This window comes from Cnephaeus nilssonii (assembly GCF_951640355.1).
Source record: "Cnephaeus nilssonii genome assembly, chromosome: 10".
Lineage (NCBI taxonomy): Eukaryota > Metazoa > Chordata > Mammalia > Chiroptera > Vespertilionidae > Cnephaeus > Cnephaeus nilssonii.
The window spans coordinates 8,527,121-8,545,705 of record NC_137081.1 but is presented as its reverse complement, the minus strand read 5'-3'; the positions used below and the strand labels follow the sequence as shown (position 1 = coordinate 8,545,705).

Here is an 18,585-nt window from a genome sequence, read left to right as displayed (position 1 = left end):
CATGGTTAGAGCCTTGGACTTTAGTCTCCAGGCATTTAAAATTAAACATAGAAGAAAGATGTTAGCCTTGTGGCATTCATTTAACCTCTTGAGGCCTGAGTTTCACACCATTGAAGTATTTGGTGAGATACATTTCAGATTTCCTTTTAAAACCTTTAAAGCTATAACATCAACCTATTAGAAATATTAAATACTGTATATTCTTAAATTTATATTACAACTATTAATAAAGATCATAATATCGATAAAACATTTTTATACACAAAAATTGTATTGTCACAGGCATTTACTTTCATTATAATGAATCAAATGTAATATATCCCTATTAATATATTTCGTGTCCCTTTTAAGGCTGGAAATACTTAAAAAGATCAAGTTACTCTGCAGAATATACAGTCTTCCTATTGGTTTATTCCCCTGTCAACAAGTACTTTAGTTTAAACCCAGGATAAATTTTTGAAATTTTTTTTCTCAACCTTCTCTACTATATGTACTTCTATCAATACGTTTCAGATAATCTAAGTGGTTTAACATGTTTTATAATTTGAATAACTACTTCAAAAATATTAGATTTAAGGGAAATAAAAGAATGAAGTAGTTTATATTTTACATTAATAAATGAAGAAAACCCAAAGATTAACAACTGTTAGGATTTTACTTGAGTAAAATTAGTAACTATCAAGTGAATATTTGATACTAGTATAATTTGATTGTGATTTATAAAATATATTTTATACATATTTTTCATTTAGTATGTTTATACTTATAATTTAAATTCAACTTTAAAATATAGGTAGCTGAAACCACTGCTACAAAACAGTTCAGTTGTCATTCAGAATTTGAGCCCAGAGATAAAATGGCCTAAGATTTAAAAAAAAAATTAGATGGGGGCTGGGAGTTGCAGAAAAGAAAAATGGGCTCCACATCTAAATGAAAACACAGAAGTCTCCTTGAGGAAAACTGCCATCCTCTTGCCCCAAACAGAGAAATGAAGATACTGATGTTAAGAGTGACAGAGGCACTGGGAGGGGCAGGCCGCATTCCAGTCTCCTGAACTGGTCGGTGGCACTAACGGACCCCTTCCATCCTTGCTGTTGTCTGACATTTGTCTGCTCAATTTGATTGCATCTGTTTGAATCCTCGTTTCTCCTTCTCCCAAATCATTATCTTTCTGTTTCTGTGCCACATTTCCTCGGGTATTAATTAAAGCCTCGGATGGGTTCTTTCAGATATGAATACCCATTCATACTTATTTTCCTTCACAAAAATTATTGTCAAATCCCACCCAATAATTTAAAAAGTAGTGTGGATTTCCCACAGTGCTTGCATTTTGAAACAGCATCATGGACTCGTGTCAAGATAGAGAGTTCATCTTTAAAAGATGATAACCTTGCACGATGTTATCAAAAGGGTAACAGGCACCAGAAGGGGGGTTGAACTAGTCAGTGGTTTGCAAAGGCACCTTAGGGTTCCCAGAGGGGCCACAGGAGAAGCAGTAGCGGGTGGGGGGCGGGGGGTTGAGTGTAGGGTGCAGGACTCAGCCACCACCACCACCTGCCTCCACCCTGCTTTCTCCCAAGCTCTGCCTCCACCTCTAGCCCGTCTGTTCCAGGCCACACATTAGCGAAGGTCCTGAGGAGGCACCAGTTGATCTCTAAGGTCCCTTCTGAGCTGAGCTGAGCTATACATTTTTACTTTCAGATTCTTTCCAAAAACACAGGATTTCAAGCTAAGAAGATTGCATAATAACTGAGGCACAAGGTAGGGTAAAGAAAAAGTTAAAAACAACAGCACCCGAAGATTAAACTTTCCCACCTCTTCCTAAGAAATTAGACATTTTCTATTTAAATGTAATTAAAATGCATTTAAAAATTTAAATCCCTTCAAACACTGAGATATTCAGTAAAAGACAAACCAACAGGAAAACCTTCACTCAAACCTTCCATTTGAATGTCCTGTAGACCCGCCCAAGAGCAGAAGTCGTTCTTAAAAGGGGGCTGTTCAAGGCCAGGCACGGCTGGGAACACAGTGAAGGAGGCCATGCAGCCATCCATCACAGGGCGCTTGTCTTCAGGGTCTCGGACTCCTGCTCATAAAGAGGCTATCCTCTCCCTGTCCGTTAGGAGCGGACAGTCACTTGCATATACATAGGACGTTAAGTAGCCACAGTACAGAAGTGCCCACAAGTGCACCGTCACAAAACCTGCCATTGTTCTTACTGCAAGTGTCAGTTCTTACCCACTGGTTACAATTTTCAAGTAAATATTGATTGATAAAAACCTCATGACCCAACGAAAATTTATGTTCCTAAGGGGAAAATGTTTCTAAACATTCCCAGCATTTTTTTCTGGACATAAGATACATTTTGTGAATTGCAATAGTTTTAGAAATTATCTTAATGTAGTCCTATAAGTTAAATTTTCAGCCAAGATTCTAAGTAAGTTTTAGGAATTGCTTTTCATTTGCAATATGATTAATAGCTATAAAAACCCCAGCTTTGGAGGGGGGCTCTCAGAGACCCCTCCTTCACTGAGTGCCTACGTCCAAGAATAAAGGCACCCATACTGTATGACCGCATGGAAGGCGGGAAAAGTCAAGGGATGGATGAAGGGGTGGGTAGATCACAGACTTTTAACTTTTGGCTAGTTACATGAGATATTTCGAGTGCGAATGAATAGATGCATAGTAAGTGATTTCAATTTAAGCTACTATCTATGCTTACATTCCAGACAACTGGTTTTTCATGATAAAGAGATCAGCTGACCCCAGAGGAAGAATCCAATTTATGTTGTGTAAAGGGAAAGACATTTCCCAAATGTTAAGGTGGGAAAAAAAAAGTTAATTCTGGAAATTTTGTGCTTTTTTCCCTCCTTCATTAAGACAAAAATTGCTTGAGATCATTTCCCATAATTCAGGCTGAGATGAATGGGCAATGGAGGTATTACTATTAGTTGCTGTAACTTTTTGTCCGGGCCATCAAGCTTCTTTTCTTCAAAGTAAATGAATCCTATAGCTTCCCCCACTCCAAACTAAAAATGGCAGCAGTGAAACCCATTTGCTATTTTAGAAAATGACTAATAAAACACATTTTTCATAGTATCATGTGATTCAAAAAACTTAATACAAGTGATTAAAACCACTTCTGTGGTTATTCTAAAATGGCAGTCAGAGTTGCTTTTAAAAATCTTTCATTTACCAATTTTTTCCATTTACATGAAAAAAATAAAATATTTTAATGTTCCATGAGGAGGGAAGGAACTAGCATTGACAAGTGCAAGGTGAAAGAGAAATCTTCAGTGAAAACAACTGCATTAGGAATTAGACTCTGCCTCTCTCAGGGGAATTCTCTAGTCGTGTTATCCGGAAACACATGTAGATGCTAGAATATGAAAATAGAAAATAGCCATAACGTTAATTAAAATGTTCTTTAAAACATTGTTTCCAAATTGCAGAGCGCGATAGGAAACTTCCTAATTACCCACATTCTGAAATGTTTCAGGTGAATAGGTAAGGAAATGTATTAGGTGAGTAGAGTTATTTTGCTCATTTTAATAAGGGATTGCCTTCTTGTAAGATAAGTTGGCCAATTCGAATATATATGTAAGTCTAGGAAACTCTTGAACAGACTATAAATTATATGTATCCACTGGCCTGGAAATTTCCACCCTTGACATTTCTGGTTTTGTTGCCCATTTGGGGCCCCGAAGATAGGATGCAAGCAGAGCCGAGTGGCGCGGTGTCCTCTCAACCCTACAATCAGAACCGGGCTGGCACAAAGGGGCCGCAACCACTGGGCAGGGATCAGGGTGAGGCGAGGAGACGAAGTTGGCAACTGCAGGGTATGAGCCCGTCTTTATTTAAAATCCTGCTATTGTGTTCACCATGGATTTCTAACTTTGCATTAATGTTGGTTCTTAAGGCATTGCATTACTGAGTTTTTTGGCCCCCACTGAAATTTGGCTCCCAAAATTTATCTCCCTCCCTCCCTCACCCTAGTCCCAGCTCTGCTCCGGCACTGGGGCTCCGGGTCCCAGCGGAGCCTGGGCCCCCCCTGGAACACAACCTTCCCTCCCACCGCCTCAGCTCTGATGGGCCAGGGAGGGCTCCCCCAGGAACCACGGCTCCTGCCGGCACAGATGGAGTGAAGGGCGCAGACCAGCATCCTCCTGGTCTCCCGGGGAACCCCTGGGAGTGCCAGGGAGCAGCTCTCAGCTGGGGACACTGGCCGTGGAGCTGTGCTCTCCGGGGCTTCACAGGAACCATAATGACACAGGCATTCATGCCCTCGGCGTGGATTTAGCGGGAGAAACGAGGAGAGTTACACACTCACCCCAAAAGCATGAAGAACCCCTGCAAAGCATGCGAAGTCAGATAAAAAAGGAGAGGCTTGGTGTACAGATACTGGAAATCTGACACAGCTCCTTTAAATCACGGAATGGGCAGGGTTATGTGTGGTAGAGCTCAACCAACAGCCAGGGCACCTTTCTGTTCTTGAAGAGAACAAAAGGGCACTTTGGATCTTATTGCTGAACTTCTCGTCAGACTTGCTGGTATCTGTCTCCCGTCTCGTCCCAAAGGACACGCTGACAGCGTAGGCAGGGCCAGTCGCTGCCCCGCCATAAAGAACCTGGAGGCCTGCCTTCTCTGCTGGTGTGGGATGAGAGTGGAGCGGAGAAAGGGCCTGGGGCTGACTAACTCTTGCCCTGGGGTGGGGGGTGGGGGGGCCCTGAGGGAGAGCCTCTCACGGGGTTAGGGGGAGTGGGAAGTAGCCTGATTCCGCATTTGCTACAGCTAGAACCAGGAGGCCCTGGGGGTCTCCTTTCCTCTGGAGGGATACGCGAAGACCAAATGTAATGTGACTGCTCTGTCTTTCATGTTAGCAAGTAAACTTATCATAGGATTGTCTGGAAACATGAAGTACACAGGCTGCCGCTCCGTCATCCTCCATGGAAGTCGACTTTGGACACTTTTTGGAAACTGGAAGCTAAAGCTCTAGGTAATAAAAGCTCTGGAAAGGAAAGAAGAGAAAGTTAGGGACGTGGATCTGATTAAGAAGCTCTCAAAATTATCTGCGGACATTAGATGGGTATTGGTTTTTAGGTACCGGTATTAACATGACTATATGTCTATTTTATACATTTCTATGCAGATTCAGTAGGAAAAATGCTTAAATATATTCTTAATTCCATAGGATCCCAAAGCACTTGAGGATTTAAACTGATAAGCCAACCTCAAAGGGACTGATTCTTGCTACTAAAACACAGACACCTCTGGGGTGAAATGTGGCAACAGTTTGACAGGCATAGCAGTAGCTTAGGCCAGAAAGGATTTATCCAATTAAAATTATGGGATGAATTTTGGCTGGCAGAATGTAATTACCAGCCTTGGAATGGATCCAGGATCCTGAGGTTAACACCCCGCCTCTTGCCAACAACCCTCCTACCTGCCAACACTCGGAGATGGGGAAGGCAGGATCTGACACAATCGCACATAATACTGTTGTGACATCTAAGTACAATGATGATGATGTGAGAAGCATCATGAACCTGGTTTTTTTTAGCACTCATTATGTTACTTATTTTTATGCCACATTAGGCTAGAAACCAAATGTCCACATAAATGTTAATTTCCTCAAGTCTGTGTTTAAAAAGTATAATTAGAAAATAAAAAATAGATTTAAAAATTAATTTATTCTGTCAAAGTAGTTATTTAGTGATTATTGCAGTTTAGAAACGAAATTGGATCAAAACGGTGACATTTTATCGTTGCTGCATTAAAAAAAAAAAGCCACACACACACACACACACACACACACACACACACACACGTACACACACACACACACACACACACACACAGGTCCTGAATTTTGGGAAGAGAAATGTGTTCTCCCAAGTGCCCCGGCCTAGAAAAAGGGAAATGCCTAGTGCTTGGTTCACAGTGTTTGAAACTCGGACTAACGGTCCTGTGCAAGGACTGCTTTGTCCCGGGCGGCCGTTCCCTTTTCCCAGTGCGCGGGCAGGCGCGGTGGGACCGAGGGGTGCAGTGTTTGTCAGGAGGCATTGGACCGAGGGGTGCAGTGTTTCTCAGGGGGCATTGGACCGAGGGGTGCAGTGTTTCTCAGGGGGCATTGGACCGAGGGGTGCAGTGTTTCTCAGGGGGCATTGGACCGAGGGGTGCAGTGTTTCTCAGGGGGCATTGGACCGAGGGGTGCAGTGTTTCTCAGGGGGCATTGGACCGAGGGGTGCAGTGTTTCTCAGGGGGCATTGGACCGAGGGGTGCAGTGTTTCTCAGGGGCACTGAGGCTTTGGACCGAGGGGTGCAGTGTTTCTCAGGGGCACTGAGGCATTGGATCGAGGGGTGCAGTGTTTGTCAGGAGGCATTGGACCGAGGGGTGCAGTGTTTGTCAGGAGGCATTGGATCGAGGGGTGCAGTGTTTGTCAGGAGGCATTGGACCGAGGGGTGCAGTGTTTGTCAGGAGGCATTGGACCGAGGGGTGCAGTGTTTCTCAGGGGCACTGCGGCTTTGGACCGAGGGGTGCAGTGTTTGTCAGGAGGCTTTGGACCGAGGGGTGCCTGTGCGCCTGCGACCCGGAGAGGAGCCCCTGCAGGTGTGTGGTCAGCGGTAGCGGCCCCGCCTTGGATCCTGATGCCCCGTTAGCCAGTCAGTCCTTTCCCAGAGGGAACCGTGCCGACCCCCATGGAGCGGGAGCGGGAGCGGCCGGGCCAGGGTCACGGTCACGGTCACGGTCACGGTCACGGAGGGCGCACGGGCAGGAGCGCGCCCGGGGGCGGGAGGCGGGGCTGGCGGCGGAAGCGGCGGCCACGCGCGGCGGCGACGGCGGCGATCCGGGCTCGGGGCCGCCCCACCCGTCGCCTTCCCCTCGGCGCGCAGGTCGGTTCCCTCCCACACCGCGGGGCGGCTGCGCGGCCACGGGTTCGAGCCGGGCCCTGGCTGGGCCGCCCGCAGACCACGGACCGGGCTCCCGGCGGGCCTGGCGGGGCGGCCGGGAATCTGGCCGCGCCCCTGGGTTCCTCTCGGGCCCACGTGGCCCGGGGACGCTCCCCGCAGCACCCGGGGCGGGGGTCCCAGCCGCCGGTTCCAGCCCAGCGCCCGCGGCTCCCTCTGCGGCCCTGACAGTGCTCCCGGCGGGGCGGGCGGGGGGTGGGGGGCGCGGGAGGCAGGGGGTTCGGCGGAACCTTCCCGAACTGCGCCGGTCCGCCCCGGCCCTGCCGGCACCTCCCTCCCGGGCGGGCGGGCCGGGGTCTGGTCTGCGGCCCGGAGTCCGGACGGTGATGGAGAGGCGGGCGGTCTAGGCCCCCGACCCCCGCCACCCCCCCGTGGTGCAGGGCTCGCTCCGGGCCGGGCTGGAGGGGGAGGGAGGCGTCCTCACCCCCTAACCAGCCTGACGGCCCCCCGAAGCCCGGACCGCGGATTCCAGCTCGGGCTGGGAAGGCGGGCTTCCCCAGCACCATCTTTGTGTGATTTAGCTGTCCGCAGGGAATCCGACGTGGAACGAGAAGATGAAACTAATCCTTTCCCTTGCACTGTTAGGGGTTGCCATAAACACCATTTGTTAAGAAGCATAATTATGTTGGGAAAGTGCCTGATGAGACAATTAAGCTACATAAACACACCGAAAACAAATGAAAGCCAGAAGACGCCCACGCCCCTTGTGTAAAGCAATTTTTTGTTTACATGAAAATCAGAGGTCTGAGCTGCTTTAACGCAGCGAGGTTATTAATGTCTAGAAGAACCTAATGGCCGTATTTTTTATTTTTTTGTGAATTTTCGGTGCGACGATGGTCACCATAAAAACCTGAACTGTCCATGAGCCCTGGGCTTCCTGTAGACTTGAATGGTTAGGCCACCAGTCCTGTGTCCGGGGAGCCGGTGGATGTGTGGGTGGCGAGCAGGGAGCTGGCACCCAGCACTGTTAGCTGAAACTCATACCCTTAGTGTTTGTCTGAGAGGCGACCCCCGTTTCCTGAAGTGTCCCCCCACACGGAGCACACTGCCTGACACCAGATGACCTTTGTCAGATAGTTGTGGAAAGAGACCGCGAGGGCTGCCTTCACTGTTAGATATGATATGTGAAAAGGCCAGGAGAGGATGGTCTGACCTCGAACAGGGGGGTTCTTACTATGTTGAGTTACTGAAATGTCCTCACGTCAGACCCTCTGAGGTGTGGAAAGACAATGGGTTGAAAAATGCCTTTCTGGAGTACTAAAGAGAATCAGAGCAACTTCTAACAAGTGTGAAATTAATCCACTTTCAACGAAAGAATCAGTCCCTTTCTCGGCATTATTGAGTAACATGCCAGGGGACCTGTCAGCTTTCACAGTTCAAGGTCCAGAGTCCCGTGAAAAGGTTGGCAAGTGATTTAGAAACTTTGGAGATCATAGTGCCAGAGGAACATAGTCACATAGTTGTCGGGTAAGTGAGCCCCTTTATTTCTTTTTGCCAGAGGAATCGTTTCTGTAGGAATCAGCATATTAAATAATCTCCTTCATTCCTCTTTTTTTGCTAAGTCTCATTTAACACCAGGATCATGCTTGCTTGTTACACAGAGAAGACCCGGAAAACAGGGAAAAGCTGAGGAAGACTATGCTTAAGAGGGAATAATATACTTTCATGGAAGTTTCACTTGCAGGACAGCATTCAGGCTGAATAACTTGAAGGATATATTCTAGTGTTGCTACTGCGTTCATCTGTTCATCTGTGTGTGGCCACGCACACAGCCTCCTGAGGAGCCACCCTGAGGGTTTATCATTCAGGTGTTCCCTGAGGAGTGGAAGAGGGACGTGCTAATGTTCTGACTATCTGGTTTTCAGAGAGCTATGATTTTCTTTTAATGGTTAATAAACATGAACATATGAATGAACGGTAGAGGCGGAAATGAGGGCTCTCTTTTCTCCCCTTCTAGGAAAACCCAGCATGTCTTCCTCCAGACTGGGGCTCCGTTTGGCTGCCTGTTTACTCAACATCTCAGAAGCCAGGAGGAAACACGTTGTGGAGAACGTCGCAAAAGCAGCTCTTCTTGGGGAAAATGGTAGGAACAACAGACAACGGAAGTGGCCATGTAGTGTTTTGATGATACGGTAATTTTTGCGCTCTGCAGACAGTATCTATATAGAACACTCTTTCGTTCTTTGTGGGTTCCTACCCCGCCCCCCCACCCAACCCCCCCAGGGGTCTCCAGGATACTGAGGTAGAGCAGTTAGGCAGATGTGCACATGTGGTCTTTTCCAAACGTGCAGTTATCGTTATGGACAGTGGAGAGTGCGTGTCTGAAATGTTCAGGATACTGACACGCTCCTGAGGAGGATATAGTTACATAAAGGTTAAATGTTCCCCTCCCAGGCCGTTTATTTGGTCATTAATAGAATGAGCATAATTGGGCATTATGCTTTTTATTCAGCAGGTTACATAAAAAATAAACTTGCCAAGTACCAGCCACTTTTCAAAGCACTCCTGCCAGCAAAGCCCTTGCTATCATTACAGCACTATTATTTCTATTACACATTCTCCCTGTAAAGAAAGGCTTTTAGGCAATTGCATTTAAGTGATGCACGTAAGATCACTTAGCGATCCAGGAGACTGGAGCCCAAGCCTCCTTGCTCCCTGGGCCAGTGTTTACTGTGAGAGATACTCCTCTCCTTTTTTAAATTTTATTTTTTATTTTTTACCCTTGTTGAAATGTTCATGTGATGACATAGTTCTAGGCATCATTTGTTTTTACACACACACACACACACACACACACACACACACACACAACACCACAGTGAGTTTACAGACTTACAGTTGTTCAAATAAAAAACTTTGTTATTAAATGAAGTTTTTTCGGCCACAGGTGAGCATTAGGACCATAGACCTAAAGCATTTCAGACAGTATATTTTAATTTCTGGTTGTCATTTTTCATTTAGTTACTGCTTTTCATGAGAAACAAGTGTTTCCTTCCGCCCATTTCTAACGATGAGCACATTTAAATTACTGTCTTGCCACTGTACAGGAGCTGGAAATGTCTACGAAAGTTCCTGATAATTGCTGATAAGAAAAAAAAACCTCTGGAGTCAGCCAGCTGTGCTTTTGCATTCTCTTTGTGGGAATAGCCCACTCGGGCCCCTCATTGTCAGACAAGTACATCTAATGGGATCGGGTTACCTGTCCCTGTGATTAAATGAATGTGCCGAGACATTTGGGGAAGCCACACGCTGATGGATGCCTTGTCTCAGCTCACAGTTTTTATCAGCTTATTAGTGGCAGCAGCTCAAATGGAATTATAGCTATTATACTCCATTACAGATACCAAACAATTTACTTCTGCTGCGATTCAGACGGACAGCTCCTCCTGCCAGCAGCAATTTCTTTCTATATGCATGCTGAAGAGATTGCAGGAGAAAGTGTCTCATTCTTTCAGCATTTGATTCAATTGAGTCATATGAAACTGAGAATAAAAGCTTTTCAGAGGAAGATTTAGGATGGAAAAATAAAATCACATTAAAAAGGAGATTGTAGGGTCTGGTTCTTGCTTCATCTTTTATAGTTATGAAAATGCAGGCAAGTAGCACTAGCTAAGAAAATGACCTATTGTTTTACAAATACTTTAAAGGCATTTACTTTTCAGCAAGTGGAATAAACCGTATCACCTACAATTTTCCTAATTAAGTAATGTTAAAACATTTAAGTGGCCTAAAAGGTCTAAGGTAAAGAAACCTGAGCTATAAATTTTAGACCTACACCAGGGCAGGGCTGTATACGAGTAGATGCTCATTTGGCTAAGAGCAAGTGACATACAGTAAGTTTATCTTTTAAAGTTATTAAAGTTAATGGCATAGGGCGGCCGTAAGCTCTGTAGTGCCTGCGTGCAACTTATTTTTCCTCTCTTCTGAAAAGATTAATTGTTAAGCTGCCAGGGGACTGGGGGGACAAAGGTATAATGGCATGGCGAACCATTTAATTACCGCCTGAAAACTTTTGTCCTTCTCTTTGAATTTGCTTTTGCAGGCTTAAGGGGGACTTTTAAGGGCCCTGGACCAGGCTTGTAAACTTCAGAAATAACTGTGGGGTTGTGTGTGGCTGCCGTGCAGGGCCGGGCAGCTTTCTCCTCCGGGTTACACGTTCACGCGAGGCACAGGCCACGGAGGGCTGGAAGCCATTAAAGTCTGCGGGCTGTTGGTGGCCTCCGAGGAGGTGTTGGAGTCGGAGGTCTCCGACAGACAGGTGCATGCATCCCAGAAACCTCTGCTTCAGGCACTCATTGGCCCATCCTAGTTTTTCCAGAGGGCCGATTTTTATCCAGACAGGTTGATTTCTGGGTTTAGGAAGGAAAAATTGATAAGGCCTGAAAGACGAGACTGAGAAGGACCCGGATTTGGAGAGACACGACGTGGCAATTGAAAGAAGAGGCTGCCATCTTGGAGTGGAGAGACACCAAAGCCCAGTGTCTGAGCTGAGCCGTCCGGCTGGGTAGGAAGATGCTGTAAGGAGGGGGCATCGCTGCCCAGGAATGTCGTGGTTAGCCAGTGTCACTTCAAAGGTCACACCCCAGAATTTCTCTGTTGGACAAATTTAATTGTATCAGAAGAAGTAAAGTATTAAGGCTTCAGCAGAGAAAACTAATTCTCGCCTTTATATTTTTTCCTTTACAGGGAAGAAACGTCCTGAAGTATCAGTGCTCAATATATTTTCTGATCAAGACTACAACAGATCAGTCATTACCATAGCAGCTTCTGTTGATGAATTAAGTGAGATTGCAGTTTCTTTCTTCATGTATATGTATATGTATATGTATATGTATATATATGTCTGTGATGAAGGGTAGCTTCAGGTAGGCCTACATGCTCTCTACTCATTGATTTCCTGTGCCATAGGAATAGGCCATTACCTGGAGAGTCTACCTCAAAACTTCATTTCATCATTTTTCTGAACATACACATCTCAAACATTTCCCATTTCCTCTTCATTACAATGAACCTTGGGTCCAAGAGTTAATACCTTTTTACCCCCTGAAGATGGTCACATATCCTTTATGGTTAAGAAAAGCAATCTTCAAGTTTTAACCTGTGGAGTCATAGTGTTGAAGTCAGCCTTGATTTCAGTGATAAGTTGGCATAGAATGAAACATGCTTAAGCAGTTGTGTTTTGGGTTGGGAGCCGGAAATCTTGAGTTGGTTCATGGATTGAAATGAAATGTCTCATGTTGTAAGTTTTAGTGGGACAAGTTGAATTTGAAGGATCATAACTGTTTAAACAAAAACTTGTATTATCTTAATATTGCTTAGAAAAGGGCTCAAAATATTTTTAAATAGACTTTATTTCAACTCAGATTGTCTTTTTTCAAAAGGTATGTTTGAAGAACTAGTGTTTGTTTGATAGCTCCCAGCAAACAGGACAAATTATCTTGAATGTTAATCATAAGATGTACAATTTGCTTCTTTGTTGTTTATCTTTCTTGTTGAAATGGTCATACTGTACTGCTAATGAAAACTCAGAGTAATAACATAACTCTTAGGTGTCTATCGTATGTAGTTAGATGATATAAAATCTTTGAATGCAAAATCTTTTGAATGCAAAATCTAATTACTGGAGAAGAGGAAAACGAAAATAAATACTTAATGCTTTTAAAACTTTATGTTTGTATATATTTTAATATAAATTCATAAAGCATTCTGAAAATAAGAAGTTTTATCAGATTAATTTGATAAAGTTGAAAACATTTAAAGTAACCAGTTGTAAAAAAAAAAACACAGAGGTGCCCTAGCCCCGTGGTCGGCAAACTGCGGCTCGCGAGCCACATGCTGCTCTTTGGCCCCTTGAGTGTGGCTCTTCCACAAAATACCACGGCCTGGGCGAGTCTATTTTGAAGAAGTGGCGTTAGAAGAAGTTTAAGTTTAAAAAATTTGGCTCTCAAAAGAAATTTCAATCGTTGTACTGTTGATATTTGGCTCTGTGGACTAATGAGTTTGCCGACCACTGCCCTAGCCGGTTTGGCTCAGTAGGTAGAGCGTTGCCTGCGGATTGAAGGTTCCCAGGTTTGATTGTGGTCAAGGGCACACACCTGGGTTGCGGGCTCCATCCCCAGAAGGGGCCTACAGGAGGCAGCCAATCAATGATTTTCTGTCATCATTGATGTTTCTATCTCTCCCTCTCCCTTCCTCTCTGAAATCAATTAAAAAACTAAACAAAACCAAAAACACAGAGGTGTTTAAGAATCATAAACATTGCATAACTCCTCTACTTTGGGGAATAAATGTGAAAAAATGTGAACCTTTATGATGATTGGGAGGTAGGGCAAGGGGAAATGTTGGATCTTTTACTTTATTTTGGGTGAACACATCTTCTATACAGAGTACAAAAGAAAAACAACTAGCGGGACAAATGAAATACAGCTGCTTCTTTACCCGTGTTTGAAAGTTTAACGATGGTTTTGTACAATTTTTCCTTTTAAGACGATGCTGTCCTGGCTGCCTGTGTGGAGGCCTTCCGGTCCATCGACATGGAGGCTCAAGAGGGGATCCACCCGTGTCTGGGAGCCGTGGACCTGATCCCCATTTACCCGCTCGCCGGTGTGGGAGTGGAAGAGTGTGGAGCTCTGGCCAGAAGTAAGAGAACGTTTGGGGCAATGTGTTATTTCTTCACGGAAACCATTTGTACAAGTCAGAGCAGCTCCTGACAATGGAATCGCTCCTAGCTCCCGGGAAAGGTCCGCCTGAGGACGTGTCTGAATAGTCAGCTTTCATGGCTGCAGTGGCCCGTTGTGTCTCCGTGGCATCCTCCCCGTGTCCACGCCGGGCGCGGGGGCACTGACTGCTGTGGGCTGCAGCACATCCATCGTTTGTCCTTTCCGAACTCAGGGTGGATCACGAGGAAACAGCAGTAGTTTCTAATGAGCTCCTTAGACTCTGTGGGGCAGGACGGTGCTGTGCTTGCCCATCTGTGTCTTATTTTCTTGAGCAGGGGTAATGATGAGGTTGAAAAACCACTTAAATGTTAACTCCGACCCCCTTTCACTCTTGACTTTTTTCTCTCCCTGTGCACGACTCCCTTTAAGATTTTCTTTAGAACTGAACTGTCACATGCTTGATTTCGGCCCCAGGGGTGAGTTTAATTTGGAAAATTTGAGCTATGTCACTTGAGGTGTTTTGGAATCAGGCAAATTGGGAGAAAAGAAAGACCCTTTGCCTGGACTGTCTAGCTGCGCCACGGTTAATTACGGCACGCAGAGGCTCATAACCTGTGGGGAAAAGTCCGCCTTCGGATAATTGCATTCTTCTCTGTATGACCTCAGAAGCCCCTCATTTTTCTTTAATAGTGAATCGTCTCACATTTGGGATGTAGATCTGGACCCTGGCTGAGCTGCATCAGGCACCAGGCATAGGAAATGAGACTCGTTTGTAAAGGAGAACTTACTGTTGGGCTGCGCTTTAATATGGCCTGACAGTCAAAGGTTTGCTTCGCAGGGAAATCTTGGCCCGAAATGTGCTTTACTTTTTTATCCGAGAAAGAGTTAAAAAATTTAACATGGGGCGGAAAATATGTTTCACACAAAAAAGAAGAGTTCTTAGTTGTCCAGGGCAGAATAATGATTTTAATTGTCTTCAAAACAATTACGTTCAATTACATTAAATCTCAAATTAGCTAGTACACGAAGTTCTTCATTACATCAGGACGAGTCTGCCCAGATGTGCGGCCTGCAGAGGAGACGGCCAGCCATCGGAGGGTCTGGACACACGATCGCTCCCTTCCCCTGCCCTGGTGCTTCGTTGGCAGCTACTGTACCTCATGGTTTAAACATGGACATTTCTAATTAAATGAGAGCTCAGCTGCATTCTTGAACTAATTTATAACATTTGATTTGAAATGTAATAGCTTCAATCTTCATCTGATTAAAAACAGTCATATACTGTACATGGTTACTATTTTGATGCTCCAACATGCAGTTTTTATTTTTACATTCCCCTTTCTGCACAGCTGTTCATCTAATATCATCCAATTTTTTTTTTTTTAACAACATGCTCAGACATTCTTATAAGGCAAAAGTATTCAAATTCTAAGGACTGGCTGTTCTCCAAACGGTGAAGGGATGTTTTCCACTAGGGTAACCCTTCTCAGGGAAACCAACGTGAAATTCATAATGGAACTAACTTTCTTTGGGAAGAAGGGCAATGGAGAACAGTCCAGTTTCATAAAAGATAGTTGATATTGGTTATTGATATTGATAATTCATATATGCTTTGTGTGCAAATACCCATTGAATAATATATTTCAGAACTTTTTGATATCAGCCATAAGCTGGCTTATACCTTAGGGAAGGGGTTAAAGTGGGCCATGAAATTGGTGTTGAGGCGACTTATAAATACTGTCAGAATCACATGCAGATTTTTATGCCTGTGCTTTCTTGTATACATACAGAGACACATACTCTCACACATAACTTCACAAATCATTTTAGTTTAAGAACTTTTAGAATGAAGAGCACAGCAGTGCGGAGGCTCAGGGGTGAGGGCAGCCTGGGCTCCGGGGACTGCGAGGGACTTCGGTGTGTGGCCCGCACTTAAAGGTGGAGTGAGCTGGGAAAGGCATTCCTGGGAATGTTCAGGTATGAAACCCAAGACATGCTTAGCGGTCAGATCATGGAGTATTATGTGCCAGGTGAAGGAGCTCAAACTTTATTGTAAAGCGGTGGGAACCGCTGAAGAGTTTTAAGCAAGAACGTGGTCTGATTGGCTTTGAGCTCTGGAAAGATCACACTGCCTGCATGGCAGAAAATAGCAGGATGCAGGTGGATCAGTTTGGAAAGTGGACGGTGGCCGAAGGGAATAGGTGATGGAGAGACTCCATAGGATGTTGGGGGTGGGGAACAAAACGGTGGCATGGAAGTGTCATCACTTACAAATGATGGAAGGAAGGAGGTTTTGGGGGAGAGGGCATGAGTGTGTTTTTTACATGCTGCTATTGGTAGTTGAATATACTAGAGTTGACAGCTAGGAGACACGTAGGCCTAATCTGTATTTATTTAAGGCTCACCATGTTTTTCTAAATGTTTTGGACTTTGATTTTTATCTTATTATTATTATTTTTAATCTTTATTGTTGAAATTATTACAAATGTCCCTCTCTTTCCCCCCATAGCTCCCCTCTACCCAGTTCCCCCCTCAACCCTGGCCTTCAACATCCTATTGTCTGTGTCCATAGGTAATGCATACATGCATATAAGATCTTTGTTTAATCTCTTCCCACCCCTACCCACCCCTCTTCCCTCTGAGAATCATCAGTCTGTTTCATTTCCATGCCTCTGATTCTATTTTACTCACCAGTTTATTCTGTTCATTAAATTTCTTATTCATTTCTTTTGATTTTTACATTCAATTGTTGATAAGTATGTATTTGTTGCCATTTTGTTGTTCATATTTCTGATCATTTCCTTTTTCTTCTTCTTCCTCTTCTTAAAGAATACCCTTCAGGCCGAAACCGGTTTGGCTCAGTGGATAGAGCGTCGGCCTGCAGACTCAAGGGTCCCAGGTTCGATTCCGGTCAAGGGCATGTACCTTGGTTGCGGGCACATCCCCAGTAGGGGGTGTGCAAGAGGCAGCTGATCGATGTTTCTCTCTCATCGATGTTTCTAACTCTCTATCCCTCTCTCTTCCTCTCTGTAAAAAATCAATAAAATATATTTAAAAAAAAAAAAAAAAAAGAATACCCTTCAGCATTTCATATAATACTGGTTTGCTAGTGATGAACTCCTTTAGCTTTTTCTTGTTTGCGAAGCTCTTTATCTGACATTCAATTCTAAATGATAGCTTTGCTGGGTAGAGTAATCTTGGTAGTAGGTCCTTACTATTCATCACTTTTATTATTTCTTGCCACTCCCTTCTGGCCTGCATAGTATCTGTTGAGAAATCAGCTGACAGTCATATGGGCATTCCCTTGTAGATAACTAATTGCTTTTTTCTTGCTGCTTTTAAGATTCTCTCTTTGTCTTTAGCCCTTGGCATTTTAATGATGATGTGTCTTGGTGGGATCCTCTTTGGGTTCCTCTTGTTTGGGACTCTCTGTGCTTCCTGGACTTGTAAGTCTATTTCTTTGACCAGGTGAGGGGAAGTTTTCTGTCATTATTCCTTCAAATAGGTTTTCAGTATCTTGCTCTCCCTCTTCTTCTGGCACCCCCATAATGTGAATGTTGGTATGCTTAAAGTTGTCCCAGAGGCTCCTTACACTGTCTTCATATTTTTGGATTATCTTTTCTTTTTGCTCATCTGATTGGGTGTTTTTTGCTTTCTCATATTTCAACTTGTTGATTTGATTCTCAGAATCTCTACTCTACTGTTGAATCGCTGTATTTTATTTTTTATTTCAGTCAGTGTATGCTTAATTTCTGACTGGTCCTTTTCCATTTTTTTTGAAAGTTTCTAAAGATTATTGAGTAACCTTATAACTGTGGTTTTGAATTCTATATCCAGTAGTTTGCTTTCTTCCACTTCTTTCATTTGTGACATGTTTCTTTGTCTCCACATTTTGGCTGTTTCCCTGTGTTTGTTTCTATGTGTTGGGAAGAGCTGCTATGTCACCTTGAGTTGATAGAGTGGCCTTGTGTAGTAGGTGTTCTATAGCGCCCAATGGCTCAGCCTCCCCAGTCACCTGAGCTGGGCACTCTGGGTGTACCCCTTTGTGGGCTGTGAGCACAGTCTTGTTGTAGATGAGACTTGATTGCTGTTGGTGTCACTGGGAGGAATTGATCTCCAGGCCAATTGGCTGTGAGGACCAGCTGTGACTACAGTGGGAGAGCTGCTATGCAGGAGACACCCTTAGGGAGCAGAACTTGCTGCAGTGGGGCTTTGGTGGTCACTGAGTCTGCCCCTTGAGTGTGTCGCTTCTGGATGTGAAGAGTTGTAATCTGGTATGGTCTGACACTGACCACTGGGTACACTGGCTCTTGGGTCTCTGGAGAGGTGCAAAGTCAGCCACACAGCAGGAGCTACAGAGATATCTGCTGATTCCTCCTCTTTGTATCAGGTTTGGAAGTGCCCAGATGAGGCCCAGATGTGAAGCAAGGCAGGCTGGTGCTGCTGCCAGGTTTTGGACCTTTTATTGATAGGTTTGGGGCTCCCTGACACAGCTGCAGCTTGTTTGAGAGATTTCAGCCTGAGCAAGGACAGGCCATTCATTTGCAAAAGCCTCTGCACACAGGTTGCATGGGGCTGCAAATTGGATGGGGTGAGGTCTCAGAATCACCTGGGCAGAGCAAACAGAAATGGCTGCCACTTATCCCTGCAACCAGGGAGGTCCCAGTGTAGGAGCAAAGATCACTTGGAGCACCTCCATCTGGGAGAAAGCTGCCCCCGAGTTCCTGCTCTGATGCTAGACAATCCAGTTCCTCCTCGTATGTGTCTGTGTTCCCCAGAGCCTCGCCCTGGTGATGGAGCTCAGAGGAAGCGGGGCCTTGTAAGTTCAGTTCATGGTGCCGGCCTTTTAAGAGGATCAGCTGGGTCTCCAGCAGCCTCTGTGTCACTGAGCCCCAATCCACACTGGTTTTTACAGCCCGTAGTTCTTACTGCCCGTAAGGACTTCTTTTCCCAGTTC

General features: G+C 44.9%; 1 protein-coding gene across 8 annotated transcripts in view; it reads left to right on the top strand.

The window, feature by feature from the left end:
• The window catches only part of FTCDNL1 (formiminotransferase cyclodeaminase N-terminal like), a 97,004-nt gene that overhangs the window by 33,646 nt on the left and 44,773 nt on the right, over positions 1 to 18,585 (top strand). For 4 of the 8 annotated variants that reach the window (XM_079782181.1, XM_079782179.1, XM_079782182.1 and 1 more), the window contains 3 exons: positions 8,927 to 9,052; positions 11,656 to 11,751; positions 13,456 to 13,608. In XM_079782181.1, coding sequence (XP_079638307.1) covers positions 8,938 to 9,052; positions 11,656 to 11,751; positions 13,456 to 13,608 — 364 coding nt within the window. In that variant the 5' untranslated portion in view covers positions 8,927 to 8,937. Of the gene's footprint in view, positions 1 to 4,748; positions 4,997 to 6,795; positions 6,895 to 7,340; positions 9,053 to 11,655; positions 11,752 to 13,455; positions 13,609 to 18,585 lie in introns of those variants that run through there. The other 4 variants (XM_079782184.1, XM_079782177.1, XM_079782183.1 and 1 more) reach the window with 3 other exon arrangements.